This window comes from Aquarana catesbeiana, linkage group LG09 (genome assembly GCF_042186555.1).
Source record: "Aquarana catesbeiana isolate 2022-GZ linkage group LG09, ASM4218655v1, whole genome shotgun sequence".
Classification (NCBI taxonomy): domain Eukaryota; kingdom Metazoa; phylum Chordata; class Amphibia; order Anura; family Ranidae; genus Aquarana; species Aquarana catesbeiana.
Window position 1 is genome coordinate 69,806,860 of NC_133332.1, and position 26,567 is coordinate 69,833,426.

General features: G+C 42.7%; 1 protein-coding gene across 2 annotated transcripts in view; it reads right to left on the reverse strand.

The window, feature by feature from the left end:
- Window positions 1–1,851: 1,851 nt before the first annotated feature.
- ACTN4 (actinin alpha 4) overlaps window positions 1,852–26,567 on the reverse strand; it is a 96,932-nt gene continuing 72,216 nt past the window's right edge. For both annotated transcript variants that reach the window (XM_073598756.1, XM_073598755.1), the window contains exons 12-21: window positions 24,740–24,890; window positions 19,419–19,527; window positions 19,176–19,316; window positions 17,785–17,964; window positions 17,563–17,697; window positions 6,644–6,823; window positions 6,403–6,549; window positions 5,623–5,703; window positions 5,024–5,182; window positions 1,852–3,303 (exon numbers count right to left, since the gene is read on the reverse strand). In XM_073598756.1, the coding sequence (XP_073454857.1) occupies window positions 3,145–3,303; window positions 5,024–5,182; window positions 5,623–5,703; window positions 6,403–6,549; window positions 6,644–6,823; window positions 17,563–17,697; window positions 17,785–17,964; window positions 19,176–19,316; window positions 19,419–19,527; window positions 24,740–24,890 (1,442 nt within the window). In that variant the 3' untranslated portion in view covers window positions 1,852–3,144. The remainder of the gene's footprint in view (window positions 3,304–5,023; window positions 5,183–5,622; window positions 5,704–6,402; window positions 6,550–6,643; window positions 6,824–17,562; window positions 17,698–17,784; window positions 17,965–19,175; window positions 19,317–19,418; window positions 19,528–24,739; window positions 24,891–26,567) is intronic.

The window sequence follows — 26,567 nt, forward strand, 5'->3', positions numbered from 1 at the left end:
TTAAAACATTTTTGTTTGGCATGATGGCGATTTAGATAGATTTCCACTGCTGATCCAATTACTTGAAATTAGAAACATGATTAAAGTGGTTGTAAAGTCACTCTAACATGTATGCACCATCAGCGATGTCTCCGTGTGCGATTTATGAAAATCAATGCAGTAAATACCCAATTTCAGAGCTGAGATCCATGATCACATGACCAGCCGGCTCTCTCCTCTCCCCGTCTGACAGATGCAGAAGGCGGGGCTGAGATTCCCCCCCTGAGGTCAGTCAGGAGGGGAGGAGAAGAGAACCGGGCAGTCATGTGATTGTGGATCACGGCTCTGAAATTGTGATTTATAAAAATAAATGCTGTAAATACCTAGAGGGGGACACTGCAATAGGAGACAGTGCTGATGGTGCAAATATATTACAGTTATTCAGGCAGCAGGAGCATGTAAGGGCAAGCACTGTCACAAGCTGACAGGCAGGAAGGGGAGAGGACACAGGAGAGAGCAGGGCTGCGGATGATGGCTCAGCAGCCATAATACACTGTGGTCAGTTTACAAAGGGGAGGGTAGAAACTGGCAGGATCAGCCAGGTATTTTAAGTGTTACAGGGGGGCTAAATGACACAGCACAAGCACTGTCATATAACATGCTTTAAAGTGGTTGTAAACCTAGTTACGCCACTTGTACCTACAGGTAAGCCTATAATAAAGCTTACCTGTAGGTAAAGTAAATATCTCCTAAACCTGCACGATTTAGGAGATATTTACCATATACGATTGCGCTGACATTATCGGCGCATGTGCTCTGAAGAAACGTCTCGCTCGTGCAGTTTCTTCAACAGCCGTGACCAGCGCCACGTCATCGCAGCTCCGGCCAATCACAGCACCGGAAGCCTGCGAACCCCGAAATAACACCGGGAGACATGTCGCCAATCACATTGGTGTGCGGGGACCCCTGCAACAGCTTCGATCTAAGGTAAGTATTTCACAACGAGCCAGTATGCGATGCACACTAGCTCATTATGCCTTTGTCTTGCAGGGTTTTTTTTTTTCTTGTAGGGTTTAATAAGGCGGGTCCAAGTTTTGGGGTTAACATACACTTTAAAGATGTGTAGTAGCAAACTGCTAGGATTTAAAAAAAAAAAAAAAAAAAAAAAAAAAAAAGCAAATGGAAACCATTACACTAACCTAGCAACCTAGCGTCTGACTAAAATTCATTGTACAAGCACTGCCAGTTTGCAGCTTATAAGTACCTTTTAAGAGAAAGCAATTTGTGTGAAGAAACTCCAAGTAGGAGTTTTTTTTCAAAGGTTTAGTAAAGTAGGAGGGAAATCCTTAACATAATAATTTTAATGGTGTTTTTATGTTCCCCTATTGATAGTGCAAGTTTCCTCCAGTGGCTCTGGTTTCTTGCCATTCATTTTGGGGAGCAGGGACTGCACATAATTTGGTGGTTGTATAAATATAGAAAAAAAAAAATTGGCTTTCACTTGTCAAACTATTCTCCCATATTGTATACAGAATGTGTAGTTTTTTTGTAGTTTTTTTCCTGCAATTTTTTTTTTTTTGTAATGATTCTCTATTACACAGCACACTCCAGTGGACACAAGAGATATAGCCTCTTGCTGTGGGTTCAGCTTTTTAACTCAGCAGTAGTACAATCCACCTAGTTCCCTTTTGTTCCCTCGGGAGTGATCAGCAGTCTTTGATCGCTCAGTTCTCACTGCGAGCCAATGTGGGGGACAGGGGCATCATCGTGATCAATGCTTCATCCACCTACGCGCGTATAAATGTTTGGTTGTTTGCAAGTCCATACTTCTCTTTTCAAACAAAGTACAAAAAAAAAAAACAAACACAAAGCTTATTTTAAAAATATTACTTTTATTGTTCTGTAAGGAGTTGTAGGAGGTGCAGGAATGATAGAAAGAGATGCTGCCCCCTGACATTCCTCCTGGTGGGCCGCTGGTATAAAAAGATGAGACAAGGAATGTTACAGACTTTGTGGTAACAATCAGCAACCTTTATTTAGAAGACAAGAAAAAAAAAAAACTGCAAATATAAGGTTTTGCTAGGTGAATATATATTTATATCATAAATCCCCTAAATTAAGTAAATAGTAACCCTCTTAAAGTTTTATTATAATTTTTTTTTTTTTTTTTTTTGGTCCTTAGGGAAAAATAAAAACCTTGACAGGGCCAGAAAAGAGACAAGAAAAAAAAATAGAGCATTCTCATGATGTGATGGGAAGTTCAGGAATGTAGAAAAGGGGATGTATAGCAAAGACAAGAAGTCAGTCACCAAAATATTATGCAAATCGTGGAATGCAATGATACATTATAATGTGTTTTGGTCACCAGGGGTGACAGAATGCAGTAGGAATGTCGGTCTGGTGTCTGGATTCTTTACCATTATTCTAAACACCTCAAACATGGTTGATAAAAGTGGAATGACATGATTCCCCCCTTGGCTTGTTGTGGGTTCTTGTAACAGATCTTATAATAGAATACCAGCTGCCTCTGATAAGCAGAAAACAAAACAAAAAAAAAAAATGGTGCCCCCTCTGGAAATATGTGATAAAATAGCTGGGGAAGGTGAAGCACCCCCTATTAATGGATCTCTCCCCTGCCTGCAGTGTGGAGCCCTATATGTTGTGATTTCCCCAAAACAACGTGGCACAATGAAACGGTGATGAACAAGGTAAGAACAGAAACAGGAATACTTAGGAACCCTGTGTGGCAGAGGCTTGGACCAGGCACCTCACACAGGGGCTTTAAGGACCAGGAATAAATAACCCAAGGGAGGGAGGGAGGGGGCTGTGGAGAATCTGTACAGGGTGCAATATATGAAAGGTTACCCAGAAGCGCAGTCTACGTGCCAGCGGTGTATGGAAGCACCCCTGCCCCTTAGCCGTTGCATAGATAGCTTTGCAGAGGGGGGAGGAGTGGTCCTGCAGCTTCTGCTCTGCCTTCTCCTCCCTCCTTGCAAAGGGAATGATAAGCTCATTTGATTCCCTCCCTCTCTCCCCTGATAGGGGGATGCCAGTAAAGGCCAGCGTCCCCCTCTAGTCCCTCCAGAGCTTCACCCCTTCAGCAATAGAGGCATTAGTAGCTGATGGAGGGCAGTAGGGCAGTGTTGATCTCTTTCCCCATCATGCTCACAGGTCACTCTCGCCATACAATGCAGTAGAAAAGGACATGTAATCCAGAGCTCCAGGCACAGTATCAGGACCGTGGTATGGTGCCATGCGAGAGATGCAGTATTCTGCCTGGTCTGGTGGCAGTTCCCGACGCAGCTCCGCTGCTGTGATGAAATTCTGGAAAGAATTTAAGAAATAAAATTAGTACTGTATGAAAAAAAGGCTCAAGCAGGCATCACAATCTACAGCACAGGTACGCAATCTATGAACAGAAAGCGTGCAGGAGGCCAGCATTTCCTAAACCAGTGCAGACTCTGCATATTCTTCTGATGGGATGCATATTCTATTCTGATGGGACAATTTCTAAAATATAGCCATTAGTGTTTTTTGCTCAGTGTAGGCAAGGAAACTGGTGCACAACTAGAGGCCCTCTAAAGGCTACCCTGCTGCCTTTCTGTGATTTGAGGAATCCTATTGCCTCCTTTTACCTATGAAAACGTAGAAGTGAATAATCCAGTAACAGTTCAGGACTGGAACTAGTACTTAGAATTAATGGTGATGCGCTGCTCTCCAGAAACACATTAGCTGCGGTAAACCATGGTGTCAGTCTCCTCAGACTCCCGACCCTTCCATTGTCAGTGGGAAGTACAACACTGTAGGTAGAGGCGGAGCAGCTCAGGAGGAAGTTACGTCTTTCTTCTCTGAATGCCAGGGCCTCCATGCACCAAATTGGTTGCTAGGATGCTAGATGGGTCCAGCAACCAATTATTTTGACAGGCGGGACTAGGACATGCTAGGAGTTCTGCCACTGGTGCGGGCTTTTACCCCAAGTTAAAGACGGCCCTGAGTGTCGCCACTCTGGCAGGTGTGTCACCCGGGGGTGGTCTGCACCCCCCTAGCCACGCCACTGCACAAAAGTACTAGTGAAGATAGTTATTAGTAACTGTATTATAGAAATAAACTGCAGACAGTATGTGCATAGAGGCAACACTAGTCCTGCTTGACATGTTTGCCCTTTTAAGCAACAGAATTAGTGGGGCCCTTTGGAGGAGGCCAGGACCACATGTAAAGTCCTCCACATCGAATAGGATTCCTTAATCATTTTAGCAGTCTCTATAGACTGAACATGGTAAATTATGCTATTCCTATATAGGGCAATGTACTATTTCATAGTCTCAGAGCACCGACTTAAATATTATGAGCCAGCGTAACCTGCTTCAAGCCGATTTTGCATTCTCATAGACTTGTATAAAGAAAGTAGCTGAAGCATAGCAAACAAAAGCCCAAACACTGGCCCTAGAGCTGCCCTACACTGGGCTACTTCTTAAAGCAGAACTAAACCCACTGATTTAGCCATTTCCCGACAGTAACATTGAAGGTATGCCTTTGGTCATGACTGTCACAGATTCCAGCGTGCTTAGGTCAGCTCTCAACTATAAATCCCTCAAATGGCTACTGTCATAGCTGATCACATGTGCAGCACCATGGCAACTACAGATCTAAAGAGGCTAAAATAGCTTTGACCTCTGCAGTAAGGAATAGGAAGGCTTTTTTCTGCTTGAACTGAATATGCTGTAGAATTGGCCAACCACAATTGACAGATATGGTTGTTTGGTATTGAGAAGCACATTCTGAGGGGAACAAAACTGGCTATATTAATTGCTGCACATGTGCCGTGACATGGACCCTATATGACAATCTTCTGCCACAACTGTTTTCCATTAAAGCAGAATAAAGTTAAGGCGTGACTGAAAAGGAACAGTTATCAAGATCTAGAGTGACCTTTCTAGGTCAACTATTAGCTCTGCCTGTATGCCCTTGTGAAAGGGAAAAGATTACCTATGGAGGTACATGAGAAACAAGTACATGATCCAGTACGAGTTACAACTAAGCTCACCTTGTCTCCAGCAAGGACCTTGAAAGATGCGATAACTTGGTCTGCAGAATCCGTGTCTGTGGTCTCCCTTGACATAAAGTCGATGAAAGCTTGGAAGGTCACCATGCCTGAATTGTTGGGATCGACACTTGCCATGATGCGGTTAAATTCTGCTTCACCCTAGAAGAAAAGTCCAAGTGAAAGCCCAGTCATACAGAGGAAATAGACTAGATGATAGTCACACTGGGAGGAGAAGTCACAGGTGGACACCAGGAGGAACCACGGAGGAACAGAGAAGTGAGGAGCATACCAAGCTGTATCCCGTAGAGATAAGTAGAGCGCGAAAGTCATCCATTTCCAGAGCAGCAACTCTCTTCTTCTTTAAAGAGCAATAAAAGAAAGATGGAGAAAGGAAAAAAGTACCAGCAAAGAGAGAAAAGTGGGGAATGTTTGATAATAAGAAAAAAATAAGGGAGGAAAAATTGAGCACCAAATCCAACAAATATAAGGCAGAGAAGAAGATGGGAAGGTAGGAAGAAAGTTTGAGAAAACAAATGATAGAAAGAGAGAGAAAGAGACAAAGCGACAGTTAGTTTGGGTCTAGCTTGGCAGTTTGGTACCTGTCTTTCATTTTCCACATCATAGCCCAGACTGATGAGACAAGCTTTGAATTCTTCAGGTCCCAGAGCACCCGTATGGTCCTGTGGTAGGTAGAACATGGTAGGGAAAGGAGCACGTGGGTCCAGAAGGCAAGCGGTGGTGAGCGGGAGACACAGGCAGTGAAATGACGTGAAGGCGATGGGTGGTGGACAAGATTGATGGAAGAGAAACAGAACATTACGTTATAGAATGCTTAACATGATTAGTAGACTTGAGACAAATGGGAGTGCTGAAAACATTAGAGTGGCCTTCTGGGAAAGGATGGGAAGGAAGAGACACATTAAAGTGTTCATGAAATGGGGAGCCTTACCATCAATTTACCCTTTTTATATTCGGTCTGAGCTACATGAAAGATTTCCAGTTTCTAAACTGTGGGACAACAATCGCCTCCAGCTAAATTCCCACATTCACTAACATCATTAATCTCTATGGGGAAAGCCAGATATGGTATGTGTTGCTATAATTAATCCTGCCTAATTGTTCAATTGCTTGACATTAACTGCAGGTGACCACTGCAACTATCCCTTATAGCTCAGGCCTGGGCAGTAGAATTACGACAACTGCCCACAACACCAATTTCACATACATATGGAAAAATCTTATGCAAAAATCATGAAGGACACACAGGACCGCTCACTTATTTGCTACCCTCTAGACCAATTACTAGCAGTGCTTGCATATATAAATGTATGACCAAGTCTTGCTTCTTCTGCTGCTAATTTTATGAAACTGATGCTCACCCTGTCAAAGTGGTTGAAGGACGCTCTGAACTCATGCATTTGTTCCTGACTGATGCCCTTGGCATCCCGCGTTAGAATTTGATTCTCCACTTCATTGATGGTTCTAGCAATGGTGGTAAGGAGATGTTCCCAGCCAACACGAATGTGCTGCAAAAAAAAAAAAAAAAAAGTTTGGTTGTTAACGAAAGGGAAAAAAGTTAGATAGGATGCTTTAGAATTCATCAATCCAGCTAAGCCTCACCTCCATGGTGTAGTTGGTGTGCTTGTTGTCAAAGATCAGGGCTTCCTGAATGAGCTGGTGCTTTTGCTCCAGTCTGTCTATGTTAGGCTTATGGTTTATGACGCTCTGTTCGTACTGCTTCAGATGGCTCATCTGGTCCTCCAGAGTTCCATGCATTTCAATGGCAATCCTTCCAATCTCCTGCAGAGCAGACATGACAAAGCAGTGGATGATCAACTGAGACAAAGACACAACCACCCTGCACTGAGTTCAGATGGGCACAAACATAAATTTTACTGCAGTTTTTATATTTACCATTATACAATTAAGGCATTTTGAAACAAAGCTACATAAATTGTTAGTTTTGAGGCCTCATGCACACTGGAAGTTTTTACAGCTGCTGTTTTTAGCTTCAGGCATTTTTTCTGCAGCCCGTAAACTCCCCAGCAGGTTATCCTTGGTCTCCATGCACATATAGGCTGTTATCAGCGTTTTTTTGGCAGGGGCGTTTTCCGGCTGGAGGAAAAGTGGGTTTTAAAATGGTTGTAAACCCTTACAGACCACTTTTCACCATAGGCAAGCCTATAATAAGGCTTACCTGTAGCCCACCGTGGATATCTCCTAAACCTACAGGGAGATATCCCCTGTATCAGCATGTGCCGACATAATCGGCACATGCCCACTGGAGCAACAGCTTGTTCGTGCCGTTGCTTCAGCTGATGTGCCGTTACCGGTGGCCCCGGCCAATCACAGCGCTGGAGCCCGCGATGCCCAGAAATAAATAACTCCGGGAGACATGTCACTGGGCAGAGCAGTGTGCCGGGACCGCTGCGGGGGCTTCCATCTAAGATGAGTATTTTATAATGAGCTAGTATGCTATGCATACTAGCTCATTATGCCTCTGTCTTGCAGTTTTTTTCCCCCTAGGGTTTACAGCCACTTTAAGAGGAGTTTAAGCTATAAAAATGCTCTAACTCTGATAAAAGCTAAAAAAAAAAAAAAAAAAATGCAGCTATTCAGTGTTTATCAGGGTTTTTAAGCCATAAGCTTTTGTGAGTATAGGTTTTGCTTAAAAAAAAAAAAAAAAAAAAAAAAAGGGCCAAAAACTAATTCTACAGCTTTAAAGTCCGGTGTGCATGAGGCCTGATCGTTTATCAAATGCTCGTTTTGGAAAAAAATTGGCCTAAAACTGGAAGTTTGTAATCACTGTTAAACCCTTTTCTTGGAGACAAACCGTAGAATATGGGACATTCCAAAGCAGCCCCAGAAGGCAGGCGAACACAGCGACCCAAAGCCTACACCCCAAGAAAAAAAAAAAAAAAAAAACAAACACACTGGGGGTGCCAGCAGGTTTTACCAGTTAAAAAGTAGACAAGGGAATATTCAAAAACTGCAAGCAGTTTTTGAAATACGATAAGAGCTGATATATGACCCTAATAGAACACAAGGAAATTGTTGATCCAAACTGGATTTGAAGAACAGTCAGGGTCTGCCCTGCAAAGTATTTCCAGGGATGAAATGTTTTGGCCTTGCACCAGGCAAAGTATGCTTTCCATGTGCAGTGATAGACCATGTGAGAGATGGACTTCCTAGCTTTTAGGAGTGACCAAATCAATATTGCAGTTGAAGAGTCCAGCACTGAAAGGATAGACTAATCGCTTAGAGCCTTAGTATAATGATATGACAATAAGCTTCAGCCATCAACCAAGGTCCCTGCACTGAAAGGGTGTCTAGGACACCTCCCCAGCCCGACAGGCTGGCAACCATCATGAGGATCCTCCAGGATAGTGAAAGAAAGGATCTGCCTGACTTTAGGGCTTGATTGGTGAGCCACCAGGCAAGAGAGACATCCTGGTCCTGGATATCAGGTGCATCGATGGGTCCAGTGACTGTACCTTCTTGTCCCTTGCAGTCAGAATGCAGTTGAAAAGGTCTGGAGTGGAGCTGGGTAAATGGGACTGCCTTGAAGGAACTTACTGTCCCCCTGTGGCCAGAATGTTGAGTTGCAACAGTCTGGAGAGGAACTGGGCAAACGGGACTGTCTTGAAGATAGACTCCGAACACTCAAGCAAAAAAGAGGAGAGTTGGACGGTTCCTGGATGGTAGGGTCCTGATCCAGGAGCGAAGAAATCGGAGTATCTCTTGTAGAAGGAAGATTCTGGACTGAGCCATATCTGGCTAAGTCAAGTACTGTAGGTTCCAGTGAATACTTTGGACCTCAGTAGGAGATCTAGGTATCCCACACTATGGGGGGATGCCTTGTGAGGCATCTTTTCTTCTGAGACACTGACTGTCTAACATGCGCTTTTTATTCCCAATCAGGTTACTGACATGTTGCCAATTAATCTAATTAGTTGCAAAATGTTCTTCCAGCTCTTCCTTGTTAGTACCATATACCAGTCTTTTGTTGCCCAGTCCCAACTTTGAGACGTGTTGCTGCCAATTTCAAAACTACTTTTTCCCCTCTGTCAAAATGGTCCATTTTTTCTGTTTGAATATTTGGTATGTTTTCCATTTTCTGTTGTGAATAAAATACGGGTTTAGGAGATTTGCAAATTATTGCATTCTGTTTATGTAGATTTTACACACCGTCACAACTTTTTTGGAATTGGGGTTGTAGGCAGTTTCCAAAAAGTAAGAAGGTAGACAAGGTCTTTGTGATAGCCCAGCTAAAAATAAATAAATAAAATGGGTACTTTACCAAATACAGAAGGGCCAGCACAGCATACTACATCAATTAAATTGGAAACAACTGTGTGCATATCAGAGGCATTCTGGACTTTTTTTTAAAAAACCACAGTATCTTTGAAGGCTGACAAATGATCTCATTTAGTCAGACAATGAAAATCTACCCTAGATGGCAGTAGAGTACAGTTTAAATTTCTCCTAGTAGAAATTTCAGACAAGTTTACAAAGACTGACAGAGGGCCATTAGAGCAGGAGACAGAGGAGCTATAGAAGCTGTTAATAGGTTGTGAGCCTACAGGAACAGGGGGCCCCATGAGCTAAAATGCAGGCATTGGATCCTTCTAAGGATACTGATAAGCCATTGGCTGGAAACAGTAAGGCCTGGTTCACACCTACAGTGGCTTGCGAAAGTATTCGGCCCCCTTGAACTTTTCAACCTTTTGCCACATTTCAGGCTTCAAAGATATAAAATAAAATTTTTATTTTTTGTGAAGAATCACCAACAAGTGGGACACAATTGTGAAGTGGAACGAAATCTTTTGGATTTTTGAAACTTTTTTAACTAATAAAAAAATGAAAAGTGGGGTGTGCAAAATTATTTGGCCCCCTTGCGTTAATACTTTGTAGAGCCACCTTTTGCTGCGATTACAGCTGCAAGTCGCTTGGGGTATGTCTCCATCAGTTTTGCACATCGAGAGACTGAAATTCTTGCCCATTCTTCCTTGCAAAACTGCTCGAGCTCAGTGAGGTTGGATGGAGAGCGTTTGTGAACAGCAGTTTTCAGCTCTTTCCACAGATTCTCGATTGGATTCAGGTCTGGACTTTGACTTGGCCATTCTAACACCTGGATACGTTTATTTGTGAACCATTCCTTTGTAGATTTTGCTGTATGTTTGGGATCATTGTCTTGTTGGAAGATAAATCTCCGTCCCAGTTTCAGGTCTTTTGCAGACTCCAACAGGTTTTCATCCAGAATGGTCCTGTATAGAGGTCGACCGATATATCGGCCGATATTTGGCTTTTTTTTACTTAATCGGCATCGGCCGATAGCGGGACTTGCAAATGACTTCTGTAATAGAAGTCAATTGCAAGTTTTCTGAAGTTTTCTTCTCTCCTCCTCTGGGCAGCCTGCCAAGTCTGATAAGAAGATACATTGTATCTCTTTCAGGTTCTTTTATCAATAGACTGAACTCCATGGAGAAGTTTTCAGTTTAACCATTTAAAGACTAAATCTTTTCTGACACTTGTTGCTTACAAGTAAAAATCCTGTATTTTGTGCTATAAAATCACTTAGAACCCCCAAACATTATATATATTTTTTTTAGCAGAGACCCTAGGGAATAAAATAGCGGTTGTTGCAATATTTTATGTCACACGGTATTTGCGCAGCGGTCTTTCAAACGCAATTTTTTTTTTTAAAAATACACTAATGAAATTAAAAAAAAAAAGCAGTAAAGTTAGCCCATTTTTTTTCATCCAAAAGTTTTGATTACCTGTTTTTGTGTATTTAATATTTAGGATATAGTTATTTTTTTTTAATCTAAATTATACATACAAGTGAACTGATTGGAGGTTTGTTTTGTTTAATAAATGTTTAAATATAAAAAATTTTCTGTATCACTTATTACTTAAGGCTGCTTTCACACTGGTGCGGGCATGCGTTGACGATAAAACGCTGTTAATTTTAGCGGCGCTTTACCGTCATTTTAGTGGCGCTATTCTGCTGCTAGCGGGGCACTTATAACCCAGCTAGTGGCCGAAGAAGGGGTTAAATGCGCCCCTGAAGCGCTGCTGCCGAAACGCTTTGCAGGCGCTTCGGCAGCGGTGCGCATTCATTTCAATGGGCGGGAGTGGTGGAGGAGCGGTATACACCGCTCCAAAGATGCTGCTTGCAGGACTTTTTTTTAACGTCCTGCCAGCGCATCGCCTCAGTGTGAAAGCACTCGGGCTTTCACGCTGAGACTGCAGGGGAGCCGTTTTACAGGCGCTATTTTTAGCCCAAAAGCGCCTGAAAAACGCCCCAGTGTGAAAGATGTTAGATTTTATGAGATGAAGGGAAAAAAAAAAAAAAAAAAAAAATCGGCCTAATATATCGGCATCATATATCGGCCATCGGCCACCGCGATTTCTAAATATCGGCTTTGGCATCGGCCAGAGAAAAACCCATATCGGTCGACCTCTAGTCCTGTATTTGGCTGCATCCATCTTCCCCTCAATTTTAACCATCTTCCCTGTCCCTGCTGAAGAAAAGCAGGCCCAAACCATGATGCTGCCACCACCATGTTTGACAGTGGGGATGGTGTGTTGAGTGTGATGAGCTGTGTTGCTTTTACGCCAAACATATCGTTTTGCATTGTGGCCAAAAAGTTCGATTTTGGTTTCATCGGACCAGAGCACCTTCTTCCACATGTTTGGTGTGTCTCCCAGGTGGCTTGTGGCAAACTTTAGACGAGACTTTTTATGGATATCTTTGAGAAATGGCTTTCTTCTTGCCACTCTTCCATAAAGGCCAGATTTGTGCAGTGTACGAGTGATTGTTGTCCTATGGACAGACTCTCCCACCTCAGCTGTAGTTCTCTGCAGTTCATCCAGAGTGATCATGGGCCTCTTGGCTGCATCTCTGATCAGTCTTCTTCTTGTCTGAGCTGAAAGTTTAGAGGTACAGCCAGGTCTTGGTAGATTTGCAGTGGTCTGATACTCCTTCCATTTCAAAAATGATCGCTTGCACAGTGCTCCTTGGGATGTTTAAAGCTTGGGAAATCTTTTTGTATCCAAATCCGGCTTTAAACTTCTCCACAACAGTATTACGGACCTGCCTGGTGTGTTCCTTGGTCTTCATGATGCTCTCTGCGCTTTTAACAGAACCCTGAGACTATCACAGAGCAGGTGCATTTATACAGAGACTTGATTACACACAGGTGGATTCTATTTATCACCATCAGTCATTTAGGACAACATTGGATCATTCAGAGATCCTCGCTGAACTTCTGGAGTGAGTTTGCTGCACTGAAAGTAAAAGGGGCCGAATAATTTTGCACGCACCACTTTTCAGTTTTTTTAATTGCTAATAAAGTTTAAAATATCCAATAGATTTCGTTCCACTTCACAATTGTGTCCCACTTGTTAGCGATTCTTCACAAAAAATTAAAATTTTATATCTTTATGTTTGAAGCCTGAAATGTGGCAAAAGGTTGAAAAGTTCAAGGGGGCCGAATACTTTCTCAAGCCACTGTATCATGGTTGCAAGTTGATGCAAATTCCAGGTGCATTTTTTTCAATACACTTTTTTGATCTATTGAAGTCTATAGAACCAAGCACACAACCTGCTGCTCCCTGGCCCTTTCTATAAAATGCACAGATGTGAACGTGACCCATAGGAAATGTTAAATGGACTGTAGTGTGTTTCTGCAAAACTGATCACACACTAAAATTGCATAGGTGTAAACCAGCCCTAAAAGGAGTATAGGACATGGTTATAGCAGGATTGTCCTCCAAAAGGTAGGTATGTAGTAGCGGAAGCAACAGACCCAAGTAAGGCAAGGTATGCATACTCACAAACCCAGGCGAGCTGGTGACTATTCTAATCAGCTGGAGGTGACTAGAACCCTAAAGATAGGCAGTGGAAAAAAAAAATCCAAAGACCGGATGACCCACAAGCGCATCAGAGATGGCAGCAGGAAAAAAACAAAAAACAAAAAACCTCCTGATTTGAAGGCTGAGAAGGGAACAAGGAGTGTACATGTGCAGCACCCTCTAGTGGACAATATTATGGAGTGCGGCAGGATACACAGTTACCGTCCCACTTCTAGATTATGCCAGAGATCTTAACCTGATAGTACTGTGTAAAACACCAAACAGGGCCTAGGCAGAATGTAAATGTATTTTAGTGGATGGTAGTGCGTGCAACTAGGGTGGAACGTTCTTTATGAAGACAGGTTTGCCCCCAAAAAATGTATTCACAGGGAGAGAATAGAACACCGAAAGGGCTGAGCCACGACTAATGCAATAATTACAATATAGAGCCCAGTACCCAAGGCCACTAATCGGCTCATAACAACATTTGGAAGTTCACTCAGAATGCAAGAATACACAAATCTGTAGTGATAACACGCTAAAACCAGGGAGAGCTGTGTAGTTACAATAGCTTCAATGCAGAGCACAGCGGTCAAAAGACATGGATTTATTGCTATGTGTAAAGGCATATACACACTGAGGGCTAGTTCACACCACATGCGTTCCAGTGCTTTTTTTTCTGCATCCAAAATGTATAGCAAGTATGTTACATGGTTTCCAATAGTATAGTTCACACCAGTGTTTTCAGTTCCAGTGCCTAAAACATGCTGCCTCTTTCCTGCACAGTACTTTATTGGAATGCGGTAAAATGCATCAAAAACGCACCTACATGCATAAAAAAAAAAAAAAAAAAAAAAAAAAAAGAAAAAGAAAAAAAAAGGAAAGCATTTAGAAATGCATAATGAGCATGCAGAAATGCATCGGGAACAGATTTGGAGGATGTTTTTGTGGTGTGAACTAGCCCGAGACTTGATTAAACCAAGGGTGTACCAACACACTGAATTGGAGATTTCTGTAGCTGACAGTTTAAACAAGTCTGGAAAGTGCCAATTCATAGCTCAAATGCCACAATAGGCAGTCTTATGGTTAGCAGGTCATGAACTGGAGAGACCCACAGGACCTCTTCCCCTGCATTAGGGATTCAACATGTTGCCTTCAATAAGACAACTTAAACACACCTAGATGACATCTTCATTACTAAAAAAAGCCAGCTACAAAGAAGGGGAGGTTTTAAAGTGGCTGTAATGTCAGGTTTTTTTTATCTTGATGCATTCTCTCTCCAGCGATGTCCACGAGTTCCTCGGCCGTCCAGGACTCTCCTCCTGATTGGCTGACACAGGAGTGGGGCCATTTGCTCCCGCTGCTTTCAATGAAAGTCAGTTAGCCAATCAGGAGAGAGAGGGGGCGGGGTCAAACTGGGGCTCCGTGTCTGAATGGACACAGGGAGCTGCGACTCGACTTGGGTGCCCCCATAGCAAGCTGCTTGCTGTGGGGGCCCCCTCGACAGGAAGGAGGGGCCAGGAAAGCAGAAGGACCCGAGAAGAGGAGGACTTGGGCTGCCCTACGCAAATCTATTACACAGGGCAGGTAAGTATACCATGTTTGTTATTTTTAGAGAAAAAAAAAAACGACTTTACAATCACTTTAAGGCTGGCGATGACAGTGTCAATGACAAACTACCCCACTGAACAGTGGAATAAGACACAGCTGTGAGTGACAAAACACTTCATTTCTAGCACATTAACTCTTTGGTTTTGAGGGTAATTGCAGGAGAAATGGTTATGGTGCGCTATGTCCACAGAAAGGACATGTCTCAGACTAAGCACAGAGCGCGACATGCAGAACAAGTCACATTCCAAACAATCTTCACACGTACCATAGGCATACTCCAAAGAGTGTTTAGGAATCAAGATCACACTAGTGGCTGTGTCACAGCCCTGGACCTGTAAGCAAACCAATACACCAATTGTCTGGGAAATACCACAAATGAAGGTCACATTACAGGCTAGCCCTGCAATCCTCAGTCAGGCAGGTTCAGGGTACGGCCTCCAAGGCTGCACAGAGGATCAGCCTGTCCATAGCTGCAATGATTCTGAGCTCAGCAGCTTAATGAAGGATCTTGATTGAAGAAAAAAAATAATCCTAATAAAAAGTAAAATGGTCTAGGGGTTTTTTTTTTTTTTTTTTTAATTATAAAGTAGCCCATCCTCCTAAGACACTAGCAAAAAAAATAATCATGGGAGTGGGAAGGGTTATGACTGACCAGCCAACACCTTTTTATTCATTTTTTAAAATTTGTCCCGTGTCCAAATCCTCTTAAAGGCAGCAGTATAACCCCAATGTTCCTGAATTCTATTGTTCCTCTAATGAACAATAGAACCTGGAGTATGCTGTCCAGGTCTGGGCACCAGTCCTCAGGAAGGAGGTACTGGAAATGGAGCGAGTACAAAGAAGGGCAACAAAGCTAATAAAAGGGACTGGAGGATATTAGTTATGAGGAAAGGTTACGAGCACTGAACTTATTCTCTCTGGAGAAGAGACGCTTGAGATATGATTTCAATTTACAAATACCATACTGGTGACCCCTTATTAGGGATAAAAAAACTTTTCAGCGGAAGGGAGTTTAATAAAACACACAGGGCCACTCATTAAAATAAGAGAGAGGTTTAACCTTAAATTGCATAGAGGGTTCTTTACTGCAAGAGTGGCAAGGATGTGGAATACTCTTCCACAGGCAGTGGTATCAGTGGGGAGCATTGATAGCTTCAAGAAACTATTGGATAAGCACCTGAACGACCACAACATACAGGGATATACAATGCAATACTGACATATAATCACACACATAGGTTGGACTTAATGGACGCGTGTCTTTTTTCAACCTCACCTACTTTGTAACCATGATAATCTCATGATGAACGATTAAGAAAATGAACTTGTGTTTTAGGAAAGAAGAAAACGCAAATATGCAACAATGCTGCAGTGCAGCAACCTTATCCATCAACGGCCAAAATAAAACACTACTAGAGCTCTGTGGAATGGAGGAGTGGGGGGTGCCATGCCCTGCTGTCTTCTATTCCCCATATTTGCCCCTGCTTCAAGAACAATGTTTTTTTATATAGACACCCAGCATCTGTAAGTTTTGTTGTAAGGGGCTAAGCTTAGGGCCTTTATTTAACCACTGCATTGATGCTGAATTGCTGTAATGCACAGAACGCTCACTTGCCCGCTCTTAGCGTAGAACAAAGGCAAAATTTGTAAAATGCTTTAAATTATGCCAGTGAAAGGAGAAAACAGAAGTCAGTAAAGACTGGGATCACAACACTGTCCTTCCATAGGTTTAGTAAACAAGGGGACACGACGGAATGCAGTGAAAGGGCACTAACACTAGTCAGGAGAGGAAAGGTGGTGAGAGCATGGCAGGTTTATATTGCATAATTCATTAGCTGATATGACCCAACAGCCTTAGGCCCCTTTCACACCAACGATCCGTTCAGGTCCGCCTGTCAGTTCTTTAGGCGGACCTGAACGGACACTCCATAGACCTCTATGGAGCATCGGCTGTCAGCGGTGACATGTCCGCTAATATCCGACCCCCTCCGATCCGAAAAAGTGTAACGGAGGAAAAACCTACTTTTCCATCCGTCTGCAGATCGGATCGGGTGACGACGGACACTACGGTCAGTCTTCATACGATCCCCCATAGGGGAGAGCGGTGCTCTGGCAGGTCCGTCCCTGCGCAGTGTGCGATGGACCTGTCATCTGCCTGCTCAGCGGGGATCGACGGAGCGACCCCCCGCTGAGGAGAATGGGCTCCGTACACGGACACGTCCATGTGAAAGAGCCCTTACTTACAAATAAACTAGTCAATTTGTAACAGTAGCCTCACAAGAAAGAATAAAGTGAAGAGTTGTGCGAAGCAGTGGATTCATAAGAGTAAATAAGCGGAATACACAGGAAAGTGTGGTTTTTGGAGAACACCTCCTTTCATGAGGTTTACTATGCTGGAAACAGAGCTATAAGTTGAGACCAGATCAGAACCCAGAGAGCTTCCAAACACCATCTAGGAGTTCAAACTGCTAAATATTTAACAGCTTTCCAGGACTAGAGATATATAAAACAAAAAAAAACAAAAACAAACAAAAACAAACACCACCTTCTGTGTGTCGCGCCCCCCCCCCCCCCCCAATTACCTACCTGAGCTCCTCTCTCCAGCAATGTCCACATTCCCCTCTGCCATCCAGTACACTCCTCCTGATTGGCTGAGACAGAGCAGCCGCGCTATTGGCTCCTGCGGCTGTCAAAGTCAGTCAGCCAATCAGGGGAGAGAGGGGACAGGGTCAGGTCAGGGCTCCATGTCTAAATGGATACAATGAGCTCTGACTCAGCTTGGGTGTCACCTGTAGCAAGCTGCTGGCTGAGGGGCACTCAAAGGAGGGAGGGACTAGGAGCAGCAAAGAGGGACCCCAGAAGAGGAGGATCCGGGCTGCTCTGTGCAAAACCAACCTCACAGAGGAGTGAAGTATAACATGTTTGTTATTTAAAGAAGAAAAAAAAAAAAAGGCCTTTAAACACAGGATGTCAAATAAGGTCTGACTAGCTAAAACAATTGAGTATTTTCTCTTTTGGAAGTAAAAAAAAAAAAAAAGCAGTGAAGCCAGCACAATGTCACTGCATACCTCCATCTTGCTCTGGATCCAAGGACCCTCCACATTAGCTAAGCTAGCGAACTCCAGACGCAAGCGCTCGTTGGACTGTTGCTTGTCTTGCTCTGACTTCAAAGCATTGTCTCTCTTGGGGACAAGCTGCTGTACCTGCAATTTAAAAACGAGACATTTCCTTCATTAGACTCGGGTAATGTACTCAGGTGACCTTGTGCTCATCCTTTTGTAGTCACCTACCTTCTCCCATTTGAAATTAATGATTTCTGGTGTAACTGTGGTGTAGGGGTTTCCAGTCAACTTAATGTGGTTATAATCAGCAATCTTCTGGGCCTGGCGCTGGATGTCAAGAATGGCTTCTCTCTCGCGGTCTGCATCTGGCAGAGTGGACTTAAACTGGCCATGGGCTGTGATAAGGCCCTGTAATGCACAAATCAAAATTAACATGTTTTCCCTTAATGGTTCACACAATCCCCTCAAGTAGCATTATAGGGTAATAAACCTGCCAGTGAAATGCAATTAAAAAAAAAAAAAAAAAAATCAACATAAAAAAAGCCCTGACAATTCAACTTAAAGTGGTTGTAAACCCTCACATATACCCAGTGAAGTGACTGGCCTCAGATGATACACAAATGAAACAGTCTCCTACATAAGTTTTACTTGTTTATCTGCATTCTTCTCTTTTCTACATAGCCTCAAAAGTGCTGAATTTAGATAAAATCCTTCTGCATCTGTCAGTAGCACAGAGGAGGGGGGCATTGAAGGAAAAGGACACCTCACACACGGCTCCCTCCCCTGTCATAATTATGTCTGGTGTCGGGATAACTTGTCAGAAGTGACTAGTGCTGATAAGGTTCCTTTCACACAAGCAGACCGATCGGGTCTGCCTGAAAAACTGACAGGCAGACCCCGATTGGTCCGCTGGTGTGAAAGGAACCTAATCAGCATGAGATTGGACCACCCATTGATCTCTATGGGGCGGCGGATGTCAGTGGACATGTGTCCACTGACACCCACCACGCATCTGATCTGATAAAATCCGCTACAAATAGACGTATGGCGATATGTTCGCCATCCGCCCAGCGGATCGGATGACAATCAGATGGAAACTGACATGCAGTCAGTTTCCATCCGACGGCCCCATACAGTAGAGTGAGTGGTGTCCGTGTCTGCTCTGCGTAGCAGAGTGGACACAGACCTGTCATCCGCCTGCTCAGCGGGGATCAGCGGAGAGATCACCCGCTGAGCAGGCGAATTGCACTTGGACGGATTCACTCCATCTGAAAAGGACCTAACAGAGGAACACCAGAGAGGAACGACTACAGATTTATGGGCTTTGTTCAGATTTCATGACTAAGGTGTACAACCACTTTAAGCACATGACAGTTACCTAAAAACTTAAAGGGGAAAAAAAAAAAAAAAAAAACAAAAAGCATAGAATATAGGTAGCTTAAGTTACATATTCAAGTCACAACTTATGCTGTGAAAGATTCAAGCTTAGCCCCACTGGCTTCTGAGCCTCCATTTAGGACCTTTAATCCTGACCAGTAGGGAGTATTGGAAGACATGGGAGTGTCAAACACAACTTTTACAGGATTGGAGGAGGAGGAGGAGGGGGGGGCATCACTTACATCAACTTCTTCAACGGTGTGTACAATAAACATGTCCTGGAGATCCTCCATGGCCCCCTCCATCCAGTTATTAAAGGGTGCTGCCCTCTTGGCATACTCCAGGTTCAACTGGTCAATGTTCTCCAAATGCTTTTCTGTTTGCTGGAGAAAAAAAAAAAAGGCAGGTCAATGAAGATTCCCCATGGAAGATTGAATCTGAGGGGGGGGGGGGGGGGGAATTTGAGGCAGTTCTGTTGCCCTCACCTCTAAGGCTTCTCGTCTGGTGTGTGTCAGTGACCCCAGGACATCCCACTGGTCACATATAGTTTGGCAACGTGCGTTTACACTGGGGGAGTCGTAATAGTCAAGTTCACTGGAAAAAAGATAAAACATTTAGCAGCAGCACAGCAACAATTTTTTTTCTTTTTAAAGAAGTATTCTCTGGAAAGACTGCTCACACCCACCATGTACACCCCTCACTAAACCTTTACACGTGTCAGTGGAATAAAAGATGCTATTCACTGCAGCCATGGCAAGCCTGGAAATGTGGAAGTTGAGAAACTCACTGCTTGGAATGTTTCTAATGATGGTGTGTGAGAGTCATGAACAAAGAGGGCACTGTGTGTTTATGCACACACACCTTTTGCAAGCAGCAAAGAACACAACATGCATCAACGACATTTCCTGAGCTTTGCCATGGAATAGTAATGATGCACATCAGGCAACAAGGTCCAAAATCTCACAGATGATTAAAAGAGACCCTGTCATGATAGAAATACAGGAGCAGCAAATTGCTGAAGTCACTGTCCTCTTTCCTTCACTACTCAATGAGTCAACAAGCTTAAAAAGGAAAAAAAAAAAACTTCATCAAAAAAATGTATATAGAATATCAAATTGCGGCACAAGTTCTTTTGTAATGCAATGTCCATTTCCTGATCTGTGATTGGATCACTGAATCTCTCAGAAGTCTGCACTGTGATGCAAGTAAAATTTTAGGCATTCCCTGCAAGAGGAATTTCATTTTTGGAGAGATAATCCCTTTAGGTATATCTACTAAAGGGGATTAGACAGTTCAGCTTCCCTCCTTATATAATGCAATTGCTAGTGGAGTATGTAAATTGTGACCACATCCCTAAATGATATAGAACAAAAGGCACCCCCGTAAATGGGGCTGCACTGGGCATACAAATCAGATGAAAAACGGTGGTTATAAAGGTATCAAAACTTTATACAAAAATTAGACAAAGTATAAAAATTAAAACGCATCGGTGCGGTTGATACATACAGTATCTCACAAAAGTGAGTACACCCCTCACATGTTCGTAAATATTTTTTATATATTTTCATGTGACAACTCTGAAGAAATGACACTTTACTAAGTAAAGTAGTGAGTGTACAGATTGTATAACAGTGTAAATTTGCTGTCCCCTCAAACTAACTCAAAACACAGCCATTAATGTCTAAACCGCTGGCAACAAAATTGAGTACACCCCTAAGTGAAAATGTCCAAATTGGGCCCAAAGTGTCAATATTTTGTGTGGGCACCATTACTTTCCAGCACTGCCTTAACCCTCTTGGGCATGGAGTACACCAGAGCTTCACAGGTTGCCACTGGAGTCCTCTTCCACTCCTCCATGACAACATCATGGAGCTGGTGGATGTTAGAGACCTTGCACCCCTCCACCTTCGGTTTGAGGATGCCCCACAGATGCTCAATAGGGTTTAGGTCTGGAGACATGCTTGGCCAGTCCATCACCTTTACCCTCAGCTTCTTTAGCAAGGCAGTGGTCAACTTGGAGGTGTGTTTGGGGTCGTTATGTTAGAATAGTGCCCAGTGGCCCAGTCTCTGAAGGGAGGGGATCATGCTCTGCTTCAGTATGTCACAGTACATTTTGGCATTCATGGTTTCCTCAATGAACTGTAGCTCCCAGTGTCGGCAGCACTCATGCAGCCCCAGACCATGAGACTTCCACCACTCTGCTTGACTGTAGGCAAGACACACTTGTCTTTGTACTCCTCACCTGGTTGCCGCCACACATGCTTGGCACACTCTAACACTAATTAATCACATTACAACGAGGAGATAAAATGGCTAATTCAGCCCAAGTTGGACATTTTCCACTTAGGGGTGTACTCCCTTTTGTTGCCAGTGGTTTAGACATTAATGACTGTGTGTTGAGTTATTTTGAGGGGACAGCAAAGTTACACTGTTATACCAGCTGTACACTCACTATACATTGTAGCAAAGTGTAATTTGAGTGTTGTCACCTGAAAAGATATAATAAAGTATTTACAAAAAAGCGAGGGGTGTACTCACTTTTGTGAGATATTGTATATACTAAGGTTACAGTGATGGAATGGCTGCTGGTTCTGTCCACCTGGGTCTGTACCATAGGAGACAAATACCCAATGTGTTTTGAACAACATTTCTTTTGGATTCTTCTTCAGGGGTACAGACATTCCCAGTGTAAATATTCTACAATAAAAGGGGGCAACATTAGCTAGTGTGTCACAAATAACAATAAACCATTGTTATACAAATGATATGGACCTTTTTATATATGACCGGATCGAAACTGCTTTCATACTTTTATTTTGTGCCATATTTTTATGAATGCGGTCTCAATGCTGTCATATACAAAAAGGGTCCATATCATTTGTATAGCAATGAATGGTTTATTGTTATTTGTGACACACTAGCTAATGTTACCCCCCCCCCCCCTTTTATTATAAAATAATTACAATGAAGGTCTGTAGCCCTAAAGAATCATCCAAAATTTGGTATTCGAAACGTATTGGACATTTGTGTCTCTTATGATACACAGACCCATGTAGACAGAACCAGCAACCATTCCATCTATGTGACCTTGGAATATGGTATATATGCATTAATTGCACCAATGCTTTTAGCTTCTTTGGTACTTTGTCTAAATAAAGTTGTTACTTTTATAAACAGAGTTTTCATCTAATTGTATGCCTAGTACAGTCTCATTTAAGGGGGTTCCTTTGTTGTGCTTCCCTCATTAAAACATGAAGATTCTTTTAAGCAATTATAATAAAGACGGATCCTCCCATTCAGAAATCATTCTGGAAAGGACATGGTGAAAAACAATTTCTTCAAAATAGAAAGAAAAAAAAAAAAAAAAAAAAAAGAAACTAAAAAGGTAGGAATCCGCAACAAAATCTTTGCAATGAACATCACCTAGAGGGTTTTCTTTTCTTTTTGTTAGCAAAAGTGGCTTTACACTTTAAAACCACCCTGTCAGGTGAGAAAGTTTACAGCAGCTTCCTCCTATCAAAGAAGGAGTACGCATCTCTTTGGGAGGTGGTATGTTGAAACTTTGTTCTCTTGAAGTGCTCTGGATGCCAATGCTATCTGACACTTCTGTGAGTCCCCTGCTGGTGCTGTGGTTCCTCCTGCTGCCAAGGATTGGCAGGAGAAACCACTGCACCTGAGGGAAATGCTCTAGCTGATCTAGGAGTAGCAGCAGCACCCAAGCTCTTCAAGAGAAGAAAGATTCAACTTGCCACCCACCAGAGAGTATGTGTTGCTGTTGGGAGTTACTCACTTCCTGTCTGGTAAAACGCCAATTGGACAAGAAACAAAAAAGGTAAAGCTCTATAATAAAGCCCAAGACAGCAGTTAGGACCTCACAGGGCTTCTAAACCTTCCCTCCACTATACAAAACTAGGATAAAGTTTTTTTAGTTATCATTCAAAACAATCAGGAGATTCAGAAAAATGGACAACTGAAATAATTAGCAAAATTTGAACGTTTAAAGTTTTAAACTCAAATCATCAATTCATTCTATAATATGCTGTGTTCATACACATCCACTAGAGAATTTGTTTACTGTAGACTGCAGAAATCCTAGTTGATCCTGCTGTTCACTGTCCATCCACTCCTTGTCTGTATTCCACTGCAGCTGGAGATTGTGAAGACCAGCTGTTGACATCTACTGAGCATGCCCCAGTTTCAGTTCTCTAAGCTGTTCATTTCCTTCCTCCTTTTCCTCATCTGTGCAGCCCATGTGACTATAGAGCCATACATGTGGGCATTTACACAATGATAAATGACACTGACCCCTACCTCCCTCCTTTCCTCCGCCATGCCCTCATAATGCTAAACAATATCAGAGGGGGGGGGGGGGGGGGGGGATATAAGCTGGTGATTGATGGATCACTGTTTGTCCCAGCACATACACCATAGACACAGGCTGTGATTGGTAGAACCTCATCCAGATCTCTTTACAGTGTGAAGTGAAAGCTTTTGCCAGTCAACTTAAAAGCTCCGACACCAGGTTTTTTTTAAACGTCATGTGACCGGCATTTCACCAATCAGCGCTGTGCAGACACAGATTTATGGTATACATCAGCAGAGTACTGGGCAGCACAGTGGCTAGGAGTTAGCTCTTCTAAAACATGCTAGTAGTTAATTGGCTTCTGTCTAAATTGGCCCTAGTATGTATGAATGTGACATCAGTACCTTAGATAGTAAGCTCCTTTAGGGCATGGACTGATGTGAATTTACAATATATACGTAAAGTGCTGTGCAAATTGACAGCGCTATGCAAGTACCTGTAATAACTATACTACAGGACAGGAAATACTTGAACATGAAACGTGAACTCTGAACAATGATTAAATAAATGTACTTACATAATTTTTTCTTATATTAATAATACAGTGGCATAATCTTTATACATAAATCAAAGATTGTGGCAATTAAAATTGTATATGTTTAGTATCACTTTAAAATTTAAGTCGAGCTTGCCCCACCCCTTTTCCTGTATCCCTATTGGTTTTTTGTCTTGGCGAGTGGCCAATTAGAAAGGCTTTGGAGACAGGAGGTGGAACGTGATAAATTAGCTGTATTGAGTTTTATAAAACTTAAGGGGTTGTAAAGGTAATTTTTTTTTTTTTTTTTTTAAATAACAAACATGTTATACTTACCTTCACTGTGCAGCTCGTTTTGCACAGAGTGGCCCCGAACCTGGTCTTTTGGGGTCCCTCGGCGGCTGTTTCAGCTCCTCCCCGAGAGAGCCAACCACCTTAATGCGAGCTCCCTCACATGGTGGTTAGTTCTTGCGGGCGCACTCCCGTGATACAGCCGGAGGCTATAGCCGCTCACTGTATCACTCGGCCCCGCCCCCCGGTGCGTCATTGGATGTGATTGACAGCAGCGCGAGCCAATGGCTGCGCTGCTTTCAATCCATCCACTGTAGCCAATCAGCGGCCAGGCTGAGTGGCGAAATGGATGTCGGGAGCGAACGCGGGACCTTCGAGGGGTCAGGTAAGTAAAACGGGGAGGCTGGGGGCGGCGGTATTGGTCGGAAGTTTTTTCACCTTAATGCATAGAATGCATTAAGGTGAAAAAACTTTTACCTTTACAACCCCTTTAAATGAAAAGGTACAGCAAGAGGATGTTAACAACTCAGTAAAGCAATGTATCCTGGATAGAATATGAAAATCTTTAGGCATCAATGTAAAAGTGGGCAGGTATGGACAGTAATCTTTAGTCCTTACTACACAAGACCTGCAGTCTCTCCACTATTGTACATAAGGAACAGAGTGTGATCACTCACTTCAGCTCTTGTGCAATGGCAGCAATTTGCTCCACTCTATCCTGGTGGGCTGCCAGGTCACTCTCGAAGGCCTCATGTTTTCGGATCAGAGCCTTGATATCTGCAAGGGTAGCTGTTTCGAAGTCCTTCTGCTTCAACAAAGTCTCCTTGCCTGTTTAAAGAAATACCTGTGAGGTAGAGTACTAAAAATACACACACACACACACACACACACACACACACACACACACACACACACACACTTTAGGTTTTTTTTTTTTGTTTTTTTATTTAAACGTAGATGGACTGGTAAAATAGTATTAAAATTAGGCACCCAACCTGCTTACCATATCCCCCAACAGCTAAACTGTTCCAAATACCTGTCCATACTATGACACTGGCCAGTCCACACTTCCTGGTCAGTCCACACTTCCTGGTCATACATGCATTAATGACCAGTAGTCCATTGTAGGAAGTCTTAAGACAGTTCAAAATGGTGCCTTAAACCAAATAATGTTCTTTAGCAAGGAACATACATTCAACATTAGTTATGCTACCAAAATGGAGTGTGTGCTGTTAACTGCCTCCATCATAGTTACTATTTCTTCTTGCTAGAGGCTGCCATTTTTCTGTAGCCAGAGCCCCCGAGCAATAGTTAAATCTTTAGGGTTTAAGCAGATCGGCCTCTACTAATTCAGTCCAGTGCCTAAAATTAGAACAACTGAGGATATGCAGAGCAGTGAGAGACAGTATTGCTGATCTAGGAGGACTTCACTTTCTGACAAGTTCAACTTTAAGCGAATTGGTCAGGTCAAGGAAGATCAGTCTGACTTTCATGTTTGTCAATTTGCTCAGCTCACGTAAAATCATGAAAAAAAAAAAAAAAAAAAAAAAAAAAAAAAAAAAAAAAAAGCAAGTCCTGATAATCAGGATTCATAAACAGGAAGTTTCTCAACACTTTGGGTGACTGAACATACAGAAATTTTGCAGAAAATTCATATGGAAAGAATCTGATTTGACAATCAGCATAAAGCGGATTTGCTCTTTTGCAGTTCCTCAACTTATTCTTGCTTTGTCTGTAAAGATGAACAAAGACTGCGAGAAGTAACAAAAACTGTGAGAAGTTTTCCAATGTGTTTCGTTTCTCGCAATGCTGGCGGTAATCTCTTGATTTGTCTGTGTACCTGACAGTAACAAAGTTCTTATGCAAAGTATATTATCTTTCAGGGTACAGCCTGCATAAGCCACAAATATATTGCAAAGTATAAAACTGATGAAACAAAGAAAAAAAAAAAAAAAAAAAAAAAAAAAGAAGAAGGACAAGCAAGGACTTAATACCTCATCTAGCACCTGATGCATTTTCAGATTTTAAAGGGCTCAGTAAAAGCACAGTATTAACAGGTTGTGTTATAGATAGTGAATCCTTCTTGGAACACAGACAAGTCTCACTCCATCACATATCCCAAACAGAATGGATTACTATTCATTCCTGCGACAAGGGAGCAGGGAGCGGAGCTGAGCCGCGCTGTCTGTCTATAGACCCAGGTAATGTGGCTCGGGATCAAGCTGATACAAGTACCTCCAAAAAGGAAGTAGCTTCCTATGGAGGCACTCGCCAAGCAGGAGGAGCCAGAAGCGTTGGCTGGGGATCCCAGGAGGGGAAGATTGGGGGGTGCTCTTTTCATAACCATTGCAAAGTACACATAAGTATGACATGACATGTTTATTAAAAAAATAAAAATATAATAGAGATTACAAAATCACTAACAGAGGAGTGAGACCCATACCTCTCAATGGAATCCGTTAAATTTAGGGCTGCAGAGACATCCAAAAAGTAGTCCAACTGAGG